Genomic DNA, 15183 nt, shown 5'->3' on the forward strand with positions numbered 1-15183 from the left:
GATCTATGCAGCAATAAAAGGCTAGGGCTAAAGTAAACCGTTTCAAAGAACCATGGCTTCCTTGCTGCCAGAGGACTCCTCCGGGAGACCTATACAGGGGGACCTTGCGTGTGCTGCAGGAATTTAATCCATGACGGCGTAGTGTGTTGCTAATGGTTTTCTTTGAGACAGTGGTCCCAGCTCTCTTCAGGTCATTGACCAGGTCCTGCTGTGTAGTTCTGGGCTGATCCCTCACCTTCCTCATGATCATTGAGGCCCCACGAGGTGAGATCTTGCATGGAGCCCCCGACCGAGGGAGATAGACCTTCATCTTGAACTTCTTCCATTTTCTAATAATTGCGCCAACAGTTGTTGCCTTCTCACCAAGCTGGTTGCCTATTGTCCTGTAGCCCATCCCAGCCTTGTGTAGGTCTACAATTATATCCCTGATGTCCTTACACAGCTCTCTGGTCTTGGCCATTGTGGAGAGGTTGGAGTCTGTTTGATTGTGTGTGTGGACAGGTGTCTTTTATACAGGTAACCAGTTCAAACAGGTGCAGTTAATACAGGTAATGAGTGGAGAACAGGAGGGCTTCTTAAAGAAAAACTAACAGGTCTGTGAGAGCCGGAATTCCTACTGGTTGGTACGTGATCAAATACTTATGTCATGCAAAAAAGCTAATTAATTATTTAAAAATCGTATAATGTGATTCTGTTCGTAATTTTTATGGACAGAATTTCTAGGCGCAGCCAGGGGCCGGAGGGTGTCAGGTTTGGGGAAGACCTAGGACACGCTGGAGGGACTATGTCTCCCGGCTGGCCTGGGAACGCCTCGGTGTCCCCCCAGAAGAGCTGGAGGAAGTGTCTAGGGAGAGGGATATCTGGGCATCTCTGCTTAGACTGCTGCCCCCGCGACCCGGCCCCGGATAAGCGGAAGATGATGATGACAATGTGATTTTCTGGATTTTTGTTTTAGATTCCGTCTCCCACAGTTGAAGTTTACCTATGATAAAAAATTACAGACCTGTACATGATTTGTAAGTAGGAAAACCTGCAAAATCGTCAGTGTATCAAATACTTGTTCTCCCCACTGTAAGTTTCACAAGTGTGAACGAACCCTGTAACAGTCCGCCTCCGCCTTCTTACTCACCGGTTATGCTGCCCTCCCACCTGAACAGCCTTCAACACCACCACCACCACCTGACCTTCCTTCCTATACCCCGGATCTGAAGGTTTTTGATGGTGGAGTGAATCTGGTTTTTGTGAACACCATAAAGGCTTCCATTGCAACACTTTCAGGGATTGTGATTGAGGAGCACAAAAAAGAAAACTGCCATGGTTGTCTTACAGATCATGGCAGTCAGTGGCAGCATCAGTATCTCTGTGATTGTCCCAAGTATTACTATACCAAACATTATGACGCTTTCATTAAGCAACTGTGGACTGACCATTTCATACCCACGTTGGTCAGAGCACTGAAATCCTTGGGACTTAAAGTTGAATTACCTTGAGTATATGGAATTTCTGAGTTTTTTCTAAATAAGCTGAAAGAGTCAACCTCCATCAGTAAGACTCTGAACAAGATCTCTGATTCGCTGCTGAGCAAGAACAAAGACCGCCAGGGCCTGGTATACAAAGTTATTATTTTCTGGCAGAACATACCTGAACATTTGTCTCCCAGTCAGACTGTCTAAAATCTGTTTCCTGAAACCCTTAATTGCTATAATGGGTGGCTGTTTATGTAGGTTATTTGAGAGAACCACTCAAAAATATCTTATGATGCTTTTGTTAAAGTTGAACGTATGCAATGAATGGAGGAAATCTTGGATCGTGTCTGTATGACAATTTAATATATATAATATAACCTTTATATCCTTAGATGTAGATGGACAGTTAGAAAAATATTTAAATGGCAGAGCTTTTAAATATTTGGCAGAGCATTTAAATATTTAAATGGCAAAGTTTTACGTATTTTCTTTGAACCACCGATGACATGTAATCTGTATCATCTAATTTGTTTGTATGTATATATAATCGATGTGTATGTTTTAAAAATGCAGAGCCACAATCCTGTAAATGTAATCAAAGTAATTAATTATTATGTAACCGAGAATTTTTTTTTAAACTTGATATTGTAAGCATGCACATTTATTTTTAACTCTTGATTGATATTGTAAATTGATTTTAAATAAATTCTCCTCAACCTTTTCTATAAGTGTCTGACTCATACTTTTGGAATAACCATAATAACGAGAATTAGGAGGATGGAGCAGCTAATGAAACATATATTTTTATCCTTCTCACCTGGTGTCTTTTGGAGGAAAAGATTGACTTCAGAGAGCAATTGCGCAAGAAACAGGAAGTAGTATAAGTGACGGACCTGTAACTGATTGGCTGTCTGGCCAGGACTCTTATACTCTTCCCGCGAAATAGGGTGTTTACCACTCATTTTTTATCGCAGTTCCAGGCTGACTTGTATGATATGCATGCTTTTACTGATAAAAATGATGGAAATAGTCTCAAAGTTGCAAGGTGTTTTTTCTAAGAAATATGAACAAGGTTACTTTAACGAATTATTCACAGTGATGGATTGCCTGTACATAAGCTAAGCGATTATGATGGGGAGTCTATCGTGGGTAACTTTTATGAACAAGAGCTTCAAAAAGTGAAGATAACTAAATAAACATGGGTCCTTGAGTCGGAAGTATTGGACGCAACAGGATAAAATAACAACCACTAGGGAGTGTTGTTCATAAGTGATTTCAACAATCATGGAAACCTCAGGTTTTTATCTGACTTTGCCCAGCAATGCCTCAAGTTCTAATTTCACAAAAAAAAAAGTGCCAAACCGATAGAGCTACAGGGGAGCTGGGAGGTAGGTCGCATGTAGATTATATACCCGCATAGCTGGACAAATATCCAGAACAATTATTTTGAGTTTTTCTACAAAATAGACTCCTAAATCAATCAATCAATCAATCAAAATTTATTTATAAAGCGCTTTTTACAACAGCAGTTGTCACAAAGTGCTTTACAGAGACACCCGGCCTTAAACCCCAAGGAGCAAACCACCTGAAGCTATCAGACTCAAAACTGGTTACTATAAAAACATAGAAGCGGTTGTCTATGGGATGAACCAGGCCTTAAATTAGAAAATTAAGAATGTGTTTTTAGGTTATGACACACTATCTACTGGTAACCAAGAAGTATATTGAATACATACAGATTGAGATTAAGACGGATCAGAATAAAAATATAGTGTTGGATTGGGGTAAAGTGTTTGTTAAATTCAACTTTTGACCAGTCAAATCTTCTTTACATATTTAAAGTTGTTACACAATCCGCAACTTTACCCTAATTAGTAGGGAATGGACTCGCTGGTTATTATGGCACCCCTATGAATGGTTCAGGGGTTTGCGTTATATTTCGTAATCTGTTTAGAATGGTTTTACCACTAATGAAGAAAGGCTTTAGTATAGCTAAGCCACATCTGAAACATGCATCGAAAAATATTGTGGGTGAGGTCCTAACGAATGTTATGAGTAAACGAACAGCATCAGATCCTGAACAACAAAGAGGTTCCGGTGGACTCATGATGCTGGTTCAGCGAACTAAAAAGAGACCCCCTGGTGTGCATATGCCTCCCCCTAAAAAGCCAAGCAATTTCAGTATGTTCACTACCTGCAAACAGCATATCATACAAAAATTAAATATGATTTCCCTTAGGAGGAAAGAGTAGATCATCATTCAATGATTCAGAGATTCCATCAACAAAGTTTATTTTTATTTTCTACATTTCATCATACATCGGTTGATAGCAACTGTAACACCACACTATATTATCAAAGTTCTGAGTTAATACATGTTCAGAATTTTACAAAACATTTTTTACAAAACAAGTTTTTCCACTGCTGGATGGTCCAACGACCAGAGCTGAGAAGGGTAAAGTGTTGCCTCAATCAGACCAAAATAGTTTTGGGGCAAGTTACTATGAATGATTTCAGGATGGCCCAGAGGAAAGTGGTATTTGCTCATGAGGATAAAGGGATGTAAAGTCAACGTACTCTATTGTTTCATCCCCACCAATGCAAAAGCATTGGTGGGACCACCAAATAATGCATCTCTGGGTTCCAGGGGTTCTGGCATGCCAAAATGATCCATAAAAACTTGAACCTGAGGGGCTGACCTTTTCAAGTGAGCCAACTCGTGCTCCCACAAAACCACCACTTTCAGACCATAATCAACCTGTAAGGATTTCTGTTTGTCTTGGAACTCTAGATACATGTTACCAAAGCGCTTTTGGGTTAAAGCACACATTTCATGTGGCAAAAAGCAGGATGTACATCCGTGAAAGAAACATCCATTGTATTAAAAAGCTGTCTCAACACAGACGATGACTGCATAACCGTCTACATGATAAGCTCCAAACTTTGTTTCACCCCTCTTCAAGGCATGCTGAATAAATATGGTTTTTGTCCCAGCCAGGTACTCCAACTATTGGATGGAACCACTAGAATATGATTTGTACTGCCTTCTATAGTAATCAGTTGAGAGAATGGCTATAGATTCCTCTGTCATAAAATGAGTACAATAGGTTATCATGCAAGCTGATGCAATAGTTATACAACTCAAGGGATCTACGCCTGCATTATTGATTACTTCCTCTCTGAACTTGAGACAACCTTCACGCAAGATTGCCACATCATAGTCACAATACATTTCCATCTCTTTATGAAAATCAAAGGTCTCATGACGGACAGTCTCATACCATGTCATAAACTTCTCTCTTTCTTTGACTGTCATTGATCAGCTACATACATTTCAGGAACGGGGTAAGGACCTATACGTAATAGAGATTCTCCTCAGAGCTGAAATAAATTGGAAACCAACCTTTAACAGCTGTTTCAAAACCGAGAGCATTGGGCATTTGAGAGAGTTTCATGGGAAGAAAGCTAAGATTGTTGATCAAATCCATGATCAATAAAACACAACACCTTGCTTGTATTATAAGAGTGGGAGTTACGCCATGCACAATCAAGGGATTTAAAAGAAAGTAGGAGTCATAACCTCTTGAATTGTGGGCTATGAAAGTGAACTTTTTATACTTGTTTTTACAAAAGTGCAATAAAAAGAGCAGGGCACAATACTGTCCCTTAGCCGTCCACTTCTTACACTCGAAGGTCACGCTAGACACAAATACAGGTCTGTGTAAACCTGTTGAGTCATTCTATCAGGGTCATAAAAGACAATATTTTTTGATGGCTTCTCCAAATTCAAAGACTGAATATAACATTCCTGGACCTTTTCAAATACACCAACTTCATCCAAAAGCCCTTTAAATATTGGACAACGTTTTCTGCTACATTTGTGTGGTTCTGGGTTATTGCCATAATAACCTCTTCACTATTAGAACTCTCAAACAATGATTCGCAAGGTGGGGTTATAGAAACAACAACACGGTTACCCTGAGTAACAACATTGTTACTACTTTCGCTCGTCAAGCCATCTTGCCTCAAGCCATCTTGCCTCAAGCCATCTTGCTCTGGAGGATGCGGGGCAAGTTGATCATCACTGCCATCGTGTGGATCTTCGGAGCCTGATTCATCTACGTTGTCTGAAAGGTTTCAATAGACCTAATAGAAAAATGTGTGATACATTTTACAATATAAAGTTTATGATAATACTTACCATTTCTTACAGCTTGAGTGCTCGGTAGAAAACAATCGAGGGTTTGTTGTCGGCAATTTTGCAGAGAAACAGTTTTGCTGTTTTTATTCAGTGCGGGCCCCAGGAGGATTTCGGGTTAATCTCTGTATGCCTCGTCAGAATCTGTAATAAAAAATAAATAATGATAAAAGCAATAAAAGCGTACATCTTTTAAAATAATTATGAATATTTTATAGGACTAATAATATTCTTACCGTAAGTAGCAACTTTTTGCAAATATCCTGGATCTGACCGAGAGTTTGGTGCACTTGCGCTGAAATCTGTATCTGATTATTTAATAACTTCGGAGAAGGAGGAATAGTTGGAGCGTAGAGTTCCTGAAAATTGTCCTGAAAATTGGGGTTTGTAGCTTGTCATTTCCATCTTCGCCATTAAATTCCCCTATACGTCTGGAAACAACGATGTGAGGGCAGGTTCCATGGTCTATACAGCGATCGTGATACCGGTGGCGGAGTGTCAGCTATCAAAACAACATCACTACATATGCCACAGGTTAATCTCACACCCTGGTAGGAAAACAGCACTCTTAAGATGTATGTAATTGCAACATACAATGTATGGGACCACTGTTGATGTTGCATCTGTTTAAAGATATCCCTGAATGCTATAACGCGGAAAGACACTGTGCCCAAAGTATAATTTATTTGCAAGATCAGGAACTACACCTGATCACTACATCTGCCACAGGATACTCTCACACCCTACGAGGAAGACAGCACCCTTGAGATTTAAGTATTTGCGAAATGCAATGTATGGGAACAATGTTGAGGTTCAAGCCACATGCTTCTTTGGCGCATCGTATATTTCTGGAACATATCTTTTTTTTCTGTCCTCCATTCTGGAGGAGGCCTATTTCAAGTCTGGGTTGTCACTGCTGTATCACTAAACACAGACGCCATCTTGATTCTTATACAGAGTAAAAAACTGCATTAAAATAAACTGCAAACCAGGAGAAGTCTAGCAATCATTTATTTTTTACTCTCAGAGAATGAACCATCTGTAAAACCTGCTCAACTCCCCCCTTGCACCACAAGAAACCCTAGCCTCTGAAAAACAACTGTCCAAATATTACCACCCTGGATCAGTCATACAATTTTTTACTCATAACCCTTTTTGAACCCCCCTTTCATACCACAGAATCACCTGCTTTACCCCTCCCTACCTAACCGGACATGAACCCCCAGAAAAAACAACTGTTAACACCCCGGACATAAATTAACAACCATTAAAAAATGAATTTTCATAATCCTTTTGACCTACCCCACTCTTCTCACAGAATCACCTGCTCTACCCCTCCCTCCCTAACCAGTGATGTACCCCCAGAAAAAGAAATGCTACCATCCGGTCATAAATCTCACACATATGCAGCTGCCAAAAGGTCCAAGTCAAAGCAATAAATCCCTCTCGCTCTGGGGCGGCGTATACCATCATCTTCTAGTGTCTATATATATATATATATATATATATATATATATATATATACATACAGGTGCTGGTAATTACCTGCATATATATATATATATATATTATATAATTAGAATATCGTCAAAAAGTTTTTTTCAGTAATTCCATTCAAAAAGTGAAACTTGTATAATGTATACATTCATTCCACACAGACTGATATATTTCAAGTGTTTATTTCTTTACATTTTTATGATTATAACTGACAACTAATGAAAACCCCAAATTCAGTATCTCAGAAAATTTTTATATTGTAAAAAGGTTCAATACTGAAGACACCTGGTGCCACACTCTAATCAGCTAATTAACTCAAAACACCTGCAAAGACCTTTAAATGATCTCTCAGTCTAGTTCTGTAGGCTACACAATCATGGGGAAGATAGATGACTTGACAGCTGTCCAAAAGACAACCATTGACACCTTGCACAAGGAGGGCAAGACACACAAGGTCATTGCTAAAAAGGCTGGCTGTTCACAGAGCTCTGTGTCCAAGCACATTAATTAGAGAGGCGAAGGGAAGAAAAAGATGTGGTAGAAAAAAGTGTACAAGCAATAGGGATAACCGCACCCTGGAGTGGATTGTGAAACAAAACCCATTCAAAAATGTGGGGGAGATTCACAATGAGTGGACTGCAGCTGGAGTCAGTGCTTCAAGAACCACCACTCACAGATGTTTGCAAGACATGGGTTTCAGCTGTCATATTCCTTGTGTCAAGCCACTCTTGAACAAGACACAACATCAGAAGCGTCTCGCCTGGGCTAATGACAAAAAGGACTGGACTTCTGCTGAGTGGTCCAAAGTTATGTTCTCTGATTAAAGTACATTTTGCATTTCCTTTGGAAATCAAGGTCTCAGAGTGGAGGAAGAGAGGAGAGGCACAGAATCCACATTGCTTGAAGTCCAGTGTAAAGTATACACAGTCAGTGATGGTTTGGGGTGCCATGTCATCTGCTGGTGTTGGTCCAGTGTTTTCTGAGGTCCAAGGTCAACGCAGCTGTCTACCAGGAAGTTTTAGAGCACTTCATGCTACCTGCTTCTGACCAACTTTATGGAGATGCAGATTTCATTTTCCAACAGGACTTGGCACCTGAACACAGTGCCAAAGCTACCAGTACCTGGTTTAAGGACCATGGTATCCCTGTTCTTAATTGGCCAGCAAACTCGCCTGACCTTAACCCTATAGAAAATCTATGAGGTATTGTGAAGAGGAAGATGCAATATCCCAGACCCAACAATGGAGAAGAGCTGAAGGCCACTATTAGAGCAACCTGTCCTCTCATAATACCTGAGCAGTGCCACAGACTGATCAACTCCATGCCACGCCGCATTGCTGCAGTACTTCAGGCAAAAGGAGCCCCAACTAAGTACTGAGTGCTGTACATGCTCATACTTTTCATGTTCATACTTTTCAGTTGGCCAACATTTCTAAAAATCTTGTTTTTGTATTATTCTTAAGTAATATTCTAATTTTGGGATTTTCATTGGTTGTCAGTTATAATCATCACAATTAAAATAAATAAACATTTGAAATATATCAGTCTGTGTGCAATTAATTAATATAATATACACGTTTCACTTGTTACTGACATAAATCTACTTTTTGATGATATTCTAATTATATGACCAGCACCTGTATATATATATGTTTTATACCTTAACTTTAAACAAAAGGAGTCCATGCTAGTCATGCAATTGATGTTAGTGTAGATTTTATATACTATAGAAAGAAATGTACTATGACCCTCCTGTCATTTTATTTTGAATAAATAACTAAACATTGTGCGAAAATACAGTTTATGAAAATACAAAAGAAGTATTACGACCATCCTGTGTCACTTCACTTGAACTGACAAAATACAGCATAAGAAAATACAAAAGAAGCATTATGACCATAATCATTGAAAACAGATAGACCTATCACCTAGCTGTACATGCCATTATGTTGGTCATTAGTCACAAAGTGAATGTCAAGTCCTGCTCCTGAAATCTACTGCTGGCATCCTAGTCACGAGAAATGTTGCATCGGGGAAGGTAAATATCTGATATCACTACATGCATAATTATTTTGATATATAGCATTTATAATGAAATGTAATATCAAAATATTGTTTATAAGAAGACTGGTATTACAGAATGGTTTGTTATGTTTTGATAGACTTGTTGTAGTTGTCATAACCAGTCATAAAGAAACGCAATACATACGCAAAATATATGTGTCAATACAGTGTCATGACCATGTTATGACAGGGTATGATATTTTATGTCAGCTGACATGACACCTTATGACATGGATATGACAGAGTTATGACCATGTTATGACACTACACTTCAAGTAAAGTGTTACCAGTATTTCTTAGATCACCTTTCGTGGATTGCTGCACCCAGTTATTTAATCATAGCCCATTTTCTCACCTCACTTCAAATGGTTCTTAATGAATGTTCAAAAATTGCTATTATTTTGCATATCAATCATTTTCATATATGCTTTCTACTGAAGCACAATAATTTCTCTGTTCTTAGACATTTAGGGAGAATGTCTCAATCACTTACACCTGTGAACACTTTAGTACTATAGTTTACTTTGGGGAGTTGGGGCCTTCAGTCCCATCAATCAGCATGTGACTTTTTTACAAAGGATTTAGCAGAGTCAGTCCTGGATTAAAACCTGGGCCGTGCCGATTCAGTTGATAGCCCATCCAGCTCTTCAGTATAAAAAGTGTTATATGTCAAAGCCTAATGGCTCAGTAGTAAACTCTCCACTGCCCAGTATCAGAACTATGTAAAAATACCATGTTTCAAAGTTAAAGTAGAGACAAAATATTTGTATTTGTAGTAGTATGTGACTTACTGACTCTATTTCTGGCTTTGTTCACCTGTTCACCATACGCTTTAGCCTCAGCAAACCTGTACAGAAACATAGATTTCAGTACGCAACAATCTCTTGCAAAACCCTGTTTTTCTTTATATGGGATTAAAGGTGATAAGTGAATGGCAAAAACAACAGTTTGCATTCAAACCATATCTGGCCTATCCAGCAAGGTAGATGGGAAAAACACTCACATGCTCACAAAAACCATCTTGCTCATTTATGCACACTCCCCAATAACAGTTAAACACACACTCTCCTGGGACACCCACGGACTCTTTCACACACACACACACATATATACGCATTTAGTTTACGGTTCTGTCCGATATTCATTGAGAACACTAGTTCAGACACTGGTCACTTTCCATTTATGTATATCTATTTACTTGATTTCTGTACATAGCACAACTGATGTACTACTGACACAGTCTCACATTTGGATTGATTGATTTGATTGTATTGGAATATGTTAGGTCTACTTTACATACTCAACTGCAGTACTTTGGGACTGAAAAACAAGAACTGCTGAACACATGACAACTGCTAAAATTTCTATCTGAACAATAAGCAATGAACTGTGGGTAGGAAATTCTTTAAGCTGCTAAAACAGATTCAGAAAAATGCCTCCCCTTTCCCTCTGACCTCTGTTTAAGCAGGGCCTTGTTGTCCTCAATGGTAATCTGGTTCTTGTGATCCCTCCTGAAGATTTCAAATGCCTCCTGCTTGCCCAATGACAGTGCGGTACCTAAAAGGAATAAAGGGAAGAAATAACTATGAATACCAAATTATAAAATAATATAATACATATGGACCAAAGTCAATTCCCAACAGGACTGGAATAAAGTGAAAAAATGGTTATACATATTTCAAATGAGAAGCCATTAACAGTTTTACAAATTATGTGGCAGATGTAGCATAAAAGGAATTGTGTTGATGTCTTTGCTCTTCAAGTGTTTTAAAATTAACTGCTGTCCCGGGCACCAGTGTGGAGATCTATGAATATAATAAATTCCAGGTGGAAGCTACCAATAAATCGTATCAGATCTACACAAGGGTGTGAAGGGGGTAGGGGATAGGGTTTGATTTGATTAGTTCAATCTGCTATACTAATGCTGTCATAACCATTTCTTAAACAACACATTTATTGTATACTACCCAGGAATGTTTCCTCTGGAAAATGTTCTTGCTGTGGGGGGAATGTTGTTGAGCGGGAAGGGGGGGGGGGCTTAATTCTTTTATAGTTCAGCTCATTAATGGGTGGTCAGTTGCACATGCAGGTAGCTAGACGCCCTCCACCTTCCTCTCCATCTTTTTCCATTCTTCCTCTCACCTTCCTTCCTATCCCCTCCTCTCCATCTATTCTCTCCTCTTCAACTCTTCCATTCTCTACATATCATTTTCCTCTCCTCTCTGCTCTCTCCACTCTGTCCCACTATGTTCTACTCTCTGCTCTTCGATGTCCCCTGCTGGCTTTCTCCTCTGCATCATTGTCTCTTACAAAAAAGACTCTTCCTTGCCTAGTAAAGTAATGCATACACTTCTCATTAAATGTATTTCATCAGACTAGCTAAAATTACCTGACATTATTGTCCCTACTCCCCCTTTCTCTTTTGCTGCAACAGATTAAAATATTTTGAGAAACTCAACATATGAACAATCTCATGGAAAACTGATCCATTAACGTCGCACTTAAGGTTGGATGAACAACTAACTAGAATGGCAAAAAAATACCGATAGCTAGCAAAATATTGAATAACGTCTTTGTTTTTCAATATACAGTTTTGCTCAAAAGTTTGCATACCCTTGGAGGATTAGTAGTGTATGTAGCATTTGTTAACTAAACATGAGTGAGCAGGCAAAACACGTCTTATGTCTTATGGGATTCACATTCAACTGTAGGTCACTTATGTCTTATGGGATTCACATTCAACTGTAGGTCACTTATGTCTTATGGGATTCACATTCAACTGTAGGTCATTACAGAAGGCCATGCCATGCCATGCCATGCCATGCCATCTTCTTCCGCTTATCCGGGGCCGGGTCGCGGGGGCAGCAGTCTAAGCAGGGATGCCCAGACTTCCCTCTCCCCAGACACTTCCTCCAGCTCTTCCGGGGGGACACCGAGGCGTTCCCAGGCCAGCCGGGAGACATAGTCCCTCCAGCGTGTCCTAGGTCTTCCCCGGGGTCTCCTCCCGGTGGGACGGGACCGGAACACCTTCCCAGGAAGGCGTTCCGGAGGCATCCGAAAAAGATGCCCAAGCCACCTCAGCTGACCCCTCTCGATGTGGAGGAGCAGCGGCTCTACTCTGAGCTCCTCCCGGGTGACCGAGCTTCTCACCCTATCTCTAAGGGATCGCCCGGCCACCCTGCGGAGAAAGCTCATTTCGGCCGCCTGTATCCGGGATCTTGTCCTTTCGGTCATGACCCAAAGCTCATGACCATAGGTGAGAGTAGGAACGTAGATTGACTGGTAAATCGAGAGCTTCGCCTTGCGGCTCAGCTCTTTCTTCACCACGACAGACAGATACATCGACTGCATTACTGCAGAAGCTGCACCGATCCGTCTGTCAATCTCCCGTTCCATCCTTCCCTCACTCGTGAACAAGACCCCTAGATACTTAAACTCCTCCACTTGAGGCAGGCACTCTCCACCAACCTGAAGTGGGCAAGCCACCCTTTTCCGACTGAGGACCATGGCCTCGGATTTGGAGGTACTGATTTTCATCCCCACCGCTTCACACTCGGCTGCAAACCGTCCCAGCGCATGCTGAAGGTCCTGGTTAGAAGGGGCCAACACGACAACATCATCTGCAAAGAGCAGAGACGAAATTGTGTGGTCCCCAAACCTGACACCCTCCGGCCCCTGGCTGCGCCTAGAAATTCTGTCCATAAAAATTACGAACAGAACCGGTGACAAAGGGCAGCCCTGCCGGAGTCCAACATGCACTGGGAACAAGTCTGACTTACTGCCGGCAATGCGGACCAAGCTCCTGCTTCGGTTGTACAGGGACCTGACAGCCCTTAGCAAAGGACCCAGGACCCCATATGCCCCAAGCACCCTCCACAAGATGCCGCGAGGGACACAGTCGAATGCCTTCTCCAAATCCACAAAACACATGTGGATTGGTTGGGCAAACTCCCATGAACCCTCCAACACCCTGTAGAGGGTATAGAGCTGGTCCAGTGTTCCACGGCCCGGACGAAAACCACACTGTTCCTCCATTACAGAAGGCACAATCATAAAACAAAACATGGCAACAAAGAAAAAAATGAACTGACCCCTGTTCAAAAGTCTATATACCCTTAGTTCTTAATACTGTGTATTGCTCCCTTTAGCATCAATGACACTGTGCAGTCTTTTGTAATAGTTGTCTATGAGGCCCCAAATTCTTGCAGGTGGTATAACTGCCCATGGCACCTGCCCATTGTCTTGGCAAAATGCCTTCAGGTCATGCAAAGTCTTTGGTCGTCTTGCATGAACCGCACGTTTGAGATCTACCCAGAGTGGTTTGATGATATAAAGGTCAGGGGACTGTGATGGCCACTCCAGAAACGTCACCTATTTCTGCTGTAACCACTGGAGGGTCAACTTGGCCTTGTGCTTAGGGTCATTGTCATGCTGGAAAGTACAAGAGCGTCCCATGTGCAGCTTTCGTGCAGAAGAATGCAAATTATCTGGCAGTATTTTCTGATACCAGGCTGCATTCATCTTGCCATCAGTTTTCACAAGATTCCCTGTGCCTTTAGAGCTCACACACCCCAAAAACATCAGTGAGCCACCACAATGCTTTACAGTGTGGATGGTATTCTGTTCACTATAGGCCTTGTTGACCCCTCTCCAAACATAGAGCTTATGGTTATTACCATAAAGCTCTTTTTTGGTCTCCTCACTCCAAACTACAGTGTGCCAGAAGCTGTGATGTGTGTCAAGGTGTTGTCAGGCATATTATAACCAGGCTTTTTTGTGGCATTGGCGTAGTAAAGGCTTCTTTCTGGAAACTCAACCATGCAGCTGATTTTTGCTCAAGTATCGTTGTATTGTGCTCCTTGAAACAGCCACACCGTCTTTTTCCAAAGCAGCCTGTATTTCTCCTGAGGTTACATGTGGGTGTTTCTTTGTATCCTGAACAATTCTTCTGGCAGTTTTGGCTGAAATCTTTATTGGTCTACCTGACCTTGGCTTGAAATCAAGAGGTCCCCGAATTTTCCACTTCTTAATTATTGATTGAACTGTACTGACTGGCATTTGCAAGGCTTTGGATACCTTTTTCCATCTTAATTATGCTCCATTACCTTGTTACATAGGTCTTTTGAAAAAAAAATTCAAAAAAGCAAACAAACTCATTGACTATTTATACACAGACAGTAATTGCTATTTAAAAAGCCACAGGTGTGGGAAATTCACCTTTAATTGCCATATTCATCTGTGTGTGTCACCTTGTGTGTCTGTAACAAGGTCAAACATTCAAGGGTAATTTCTGTTATCATTATGGTTTAAAAAGGAGCCAAACAACTATGTGATAATAAATGGCTTCATATGATCACTATGCTTCAATAAAAGACAGCTGTTTTGCATGATCAGTCATATTTTCAATATCAATACCAAAAGTTCACAATTTCTGCCAGGGTATGCAGACTTATGAGCACAATTGTATGTATCCTGGGCCAACAGCCAATCATTTGCCACACCATTTTTGAGAAGCTCCCTAGTTTTCTATAAGTACGCTCTTTTAAAACCCCCTCTACCCACATAAGCACCAGGGTTTGACTGGTCGTAGTAAATACTTTTCATTAGCAGTTCAGACATCGTAAAGCATTGGGTCAATAATGAGGACTAATACATTTTTAACATGGTTTTTTTCAAGTCTTTGGCGTTACCCAATGTCCAGGAATTTCAGAAAAGAGACACAACCATTCAGATTTATGTTGAAACAGCTGAAGACTCAACTGCTTTGCATACAGCTTCCACATTAAATGTATCTATGTATTAATCCTTATTCTCACTCAGTGTCTGTGTGATTTACGGCTCCAACTTGAGTTTGTGCAGAATGTTCTTAGCTGCCACATGAATTTCAGTCAGATGTGCTTGAAAATCACATGCATTCAAAGCCTTGACCAGCACGTTTCAGTCGCAGTGATTAAACTG

The 15183-nt window shown here is 40.7% G+C and overlaps 1 protein-coding gene across 3 annotated transcripts in view; it reads right to left on the reverse strand.

Moving 5' to 3' along the window:
- Nucleotides 1-15183, reverse strand: part of kif6 (kinesin family member 6) — a 273774-nt gene that overhangs the window by 109948 nt on the left and 148643 nt on the right. For all 3 annotated transcript variants that reach the window (XM_020044540.1, XM_029125384.2, XM_013131828.4), the window contains exons 14-15: nt 10680-10782; nt 10017-10072 (exon numbers count right to left, since the gene is read on the reverse strand). In XM_020044540.1, coding sequence (XP_019900099.1) covers nt 10017-10072; nt 10680-10782 — 159 coding nt within the window. The remainder of the gene's footprint in view (nt 1-10016; nt 10073-10679; nt 10783-15183) is intronic.

Source organism: Esox lucius, chromosome 15 (assembly GCF_011004845.1).
Source record: "Esox lucius isolate fEsoLuc1 chromosome 15, fEsoLuc1.pri, whole genome shotgun sequence".
NCBI lineage: Eukaryota > Metazoa > Chordata > Actinopteri > Esociformes > Esocidae > Esox > Esox lucius.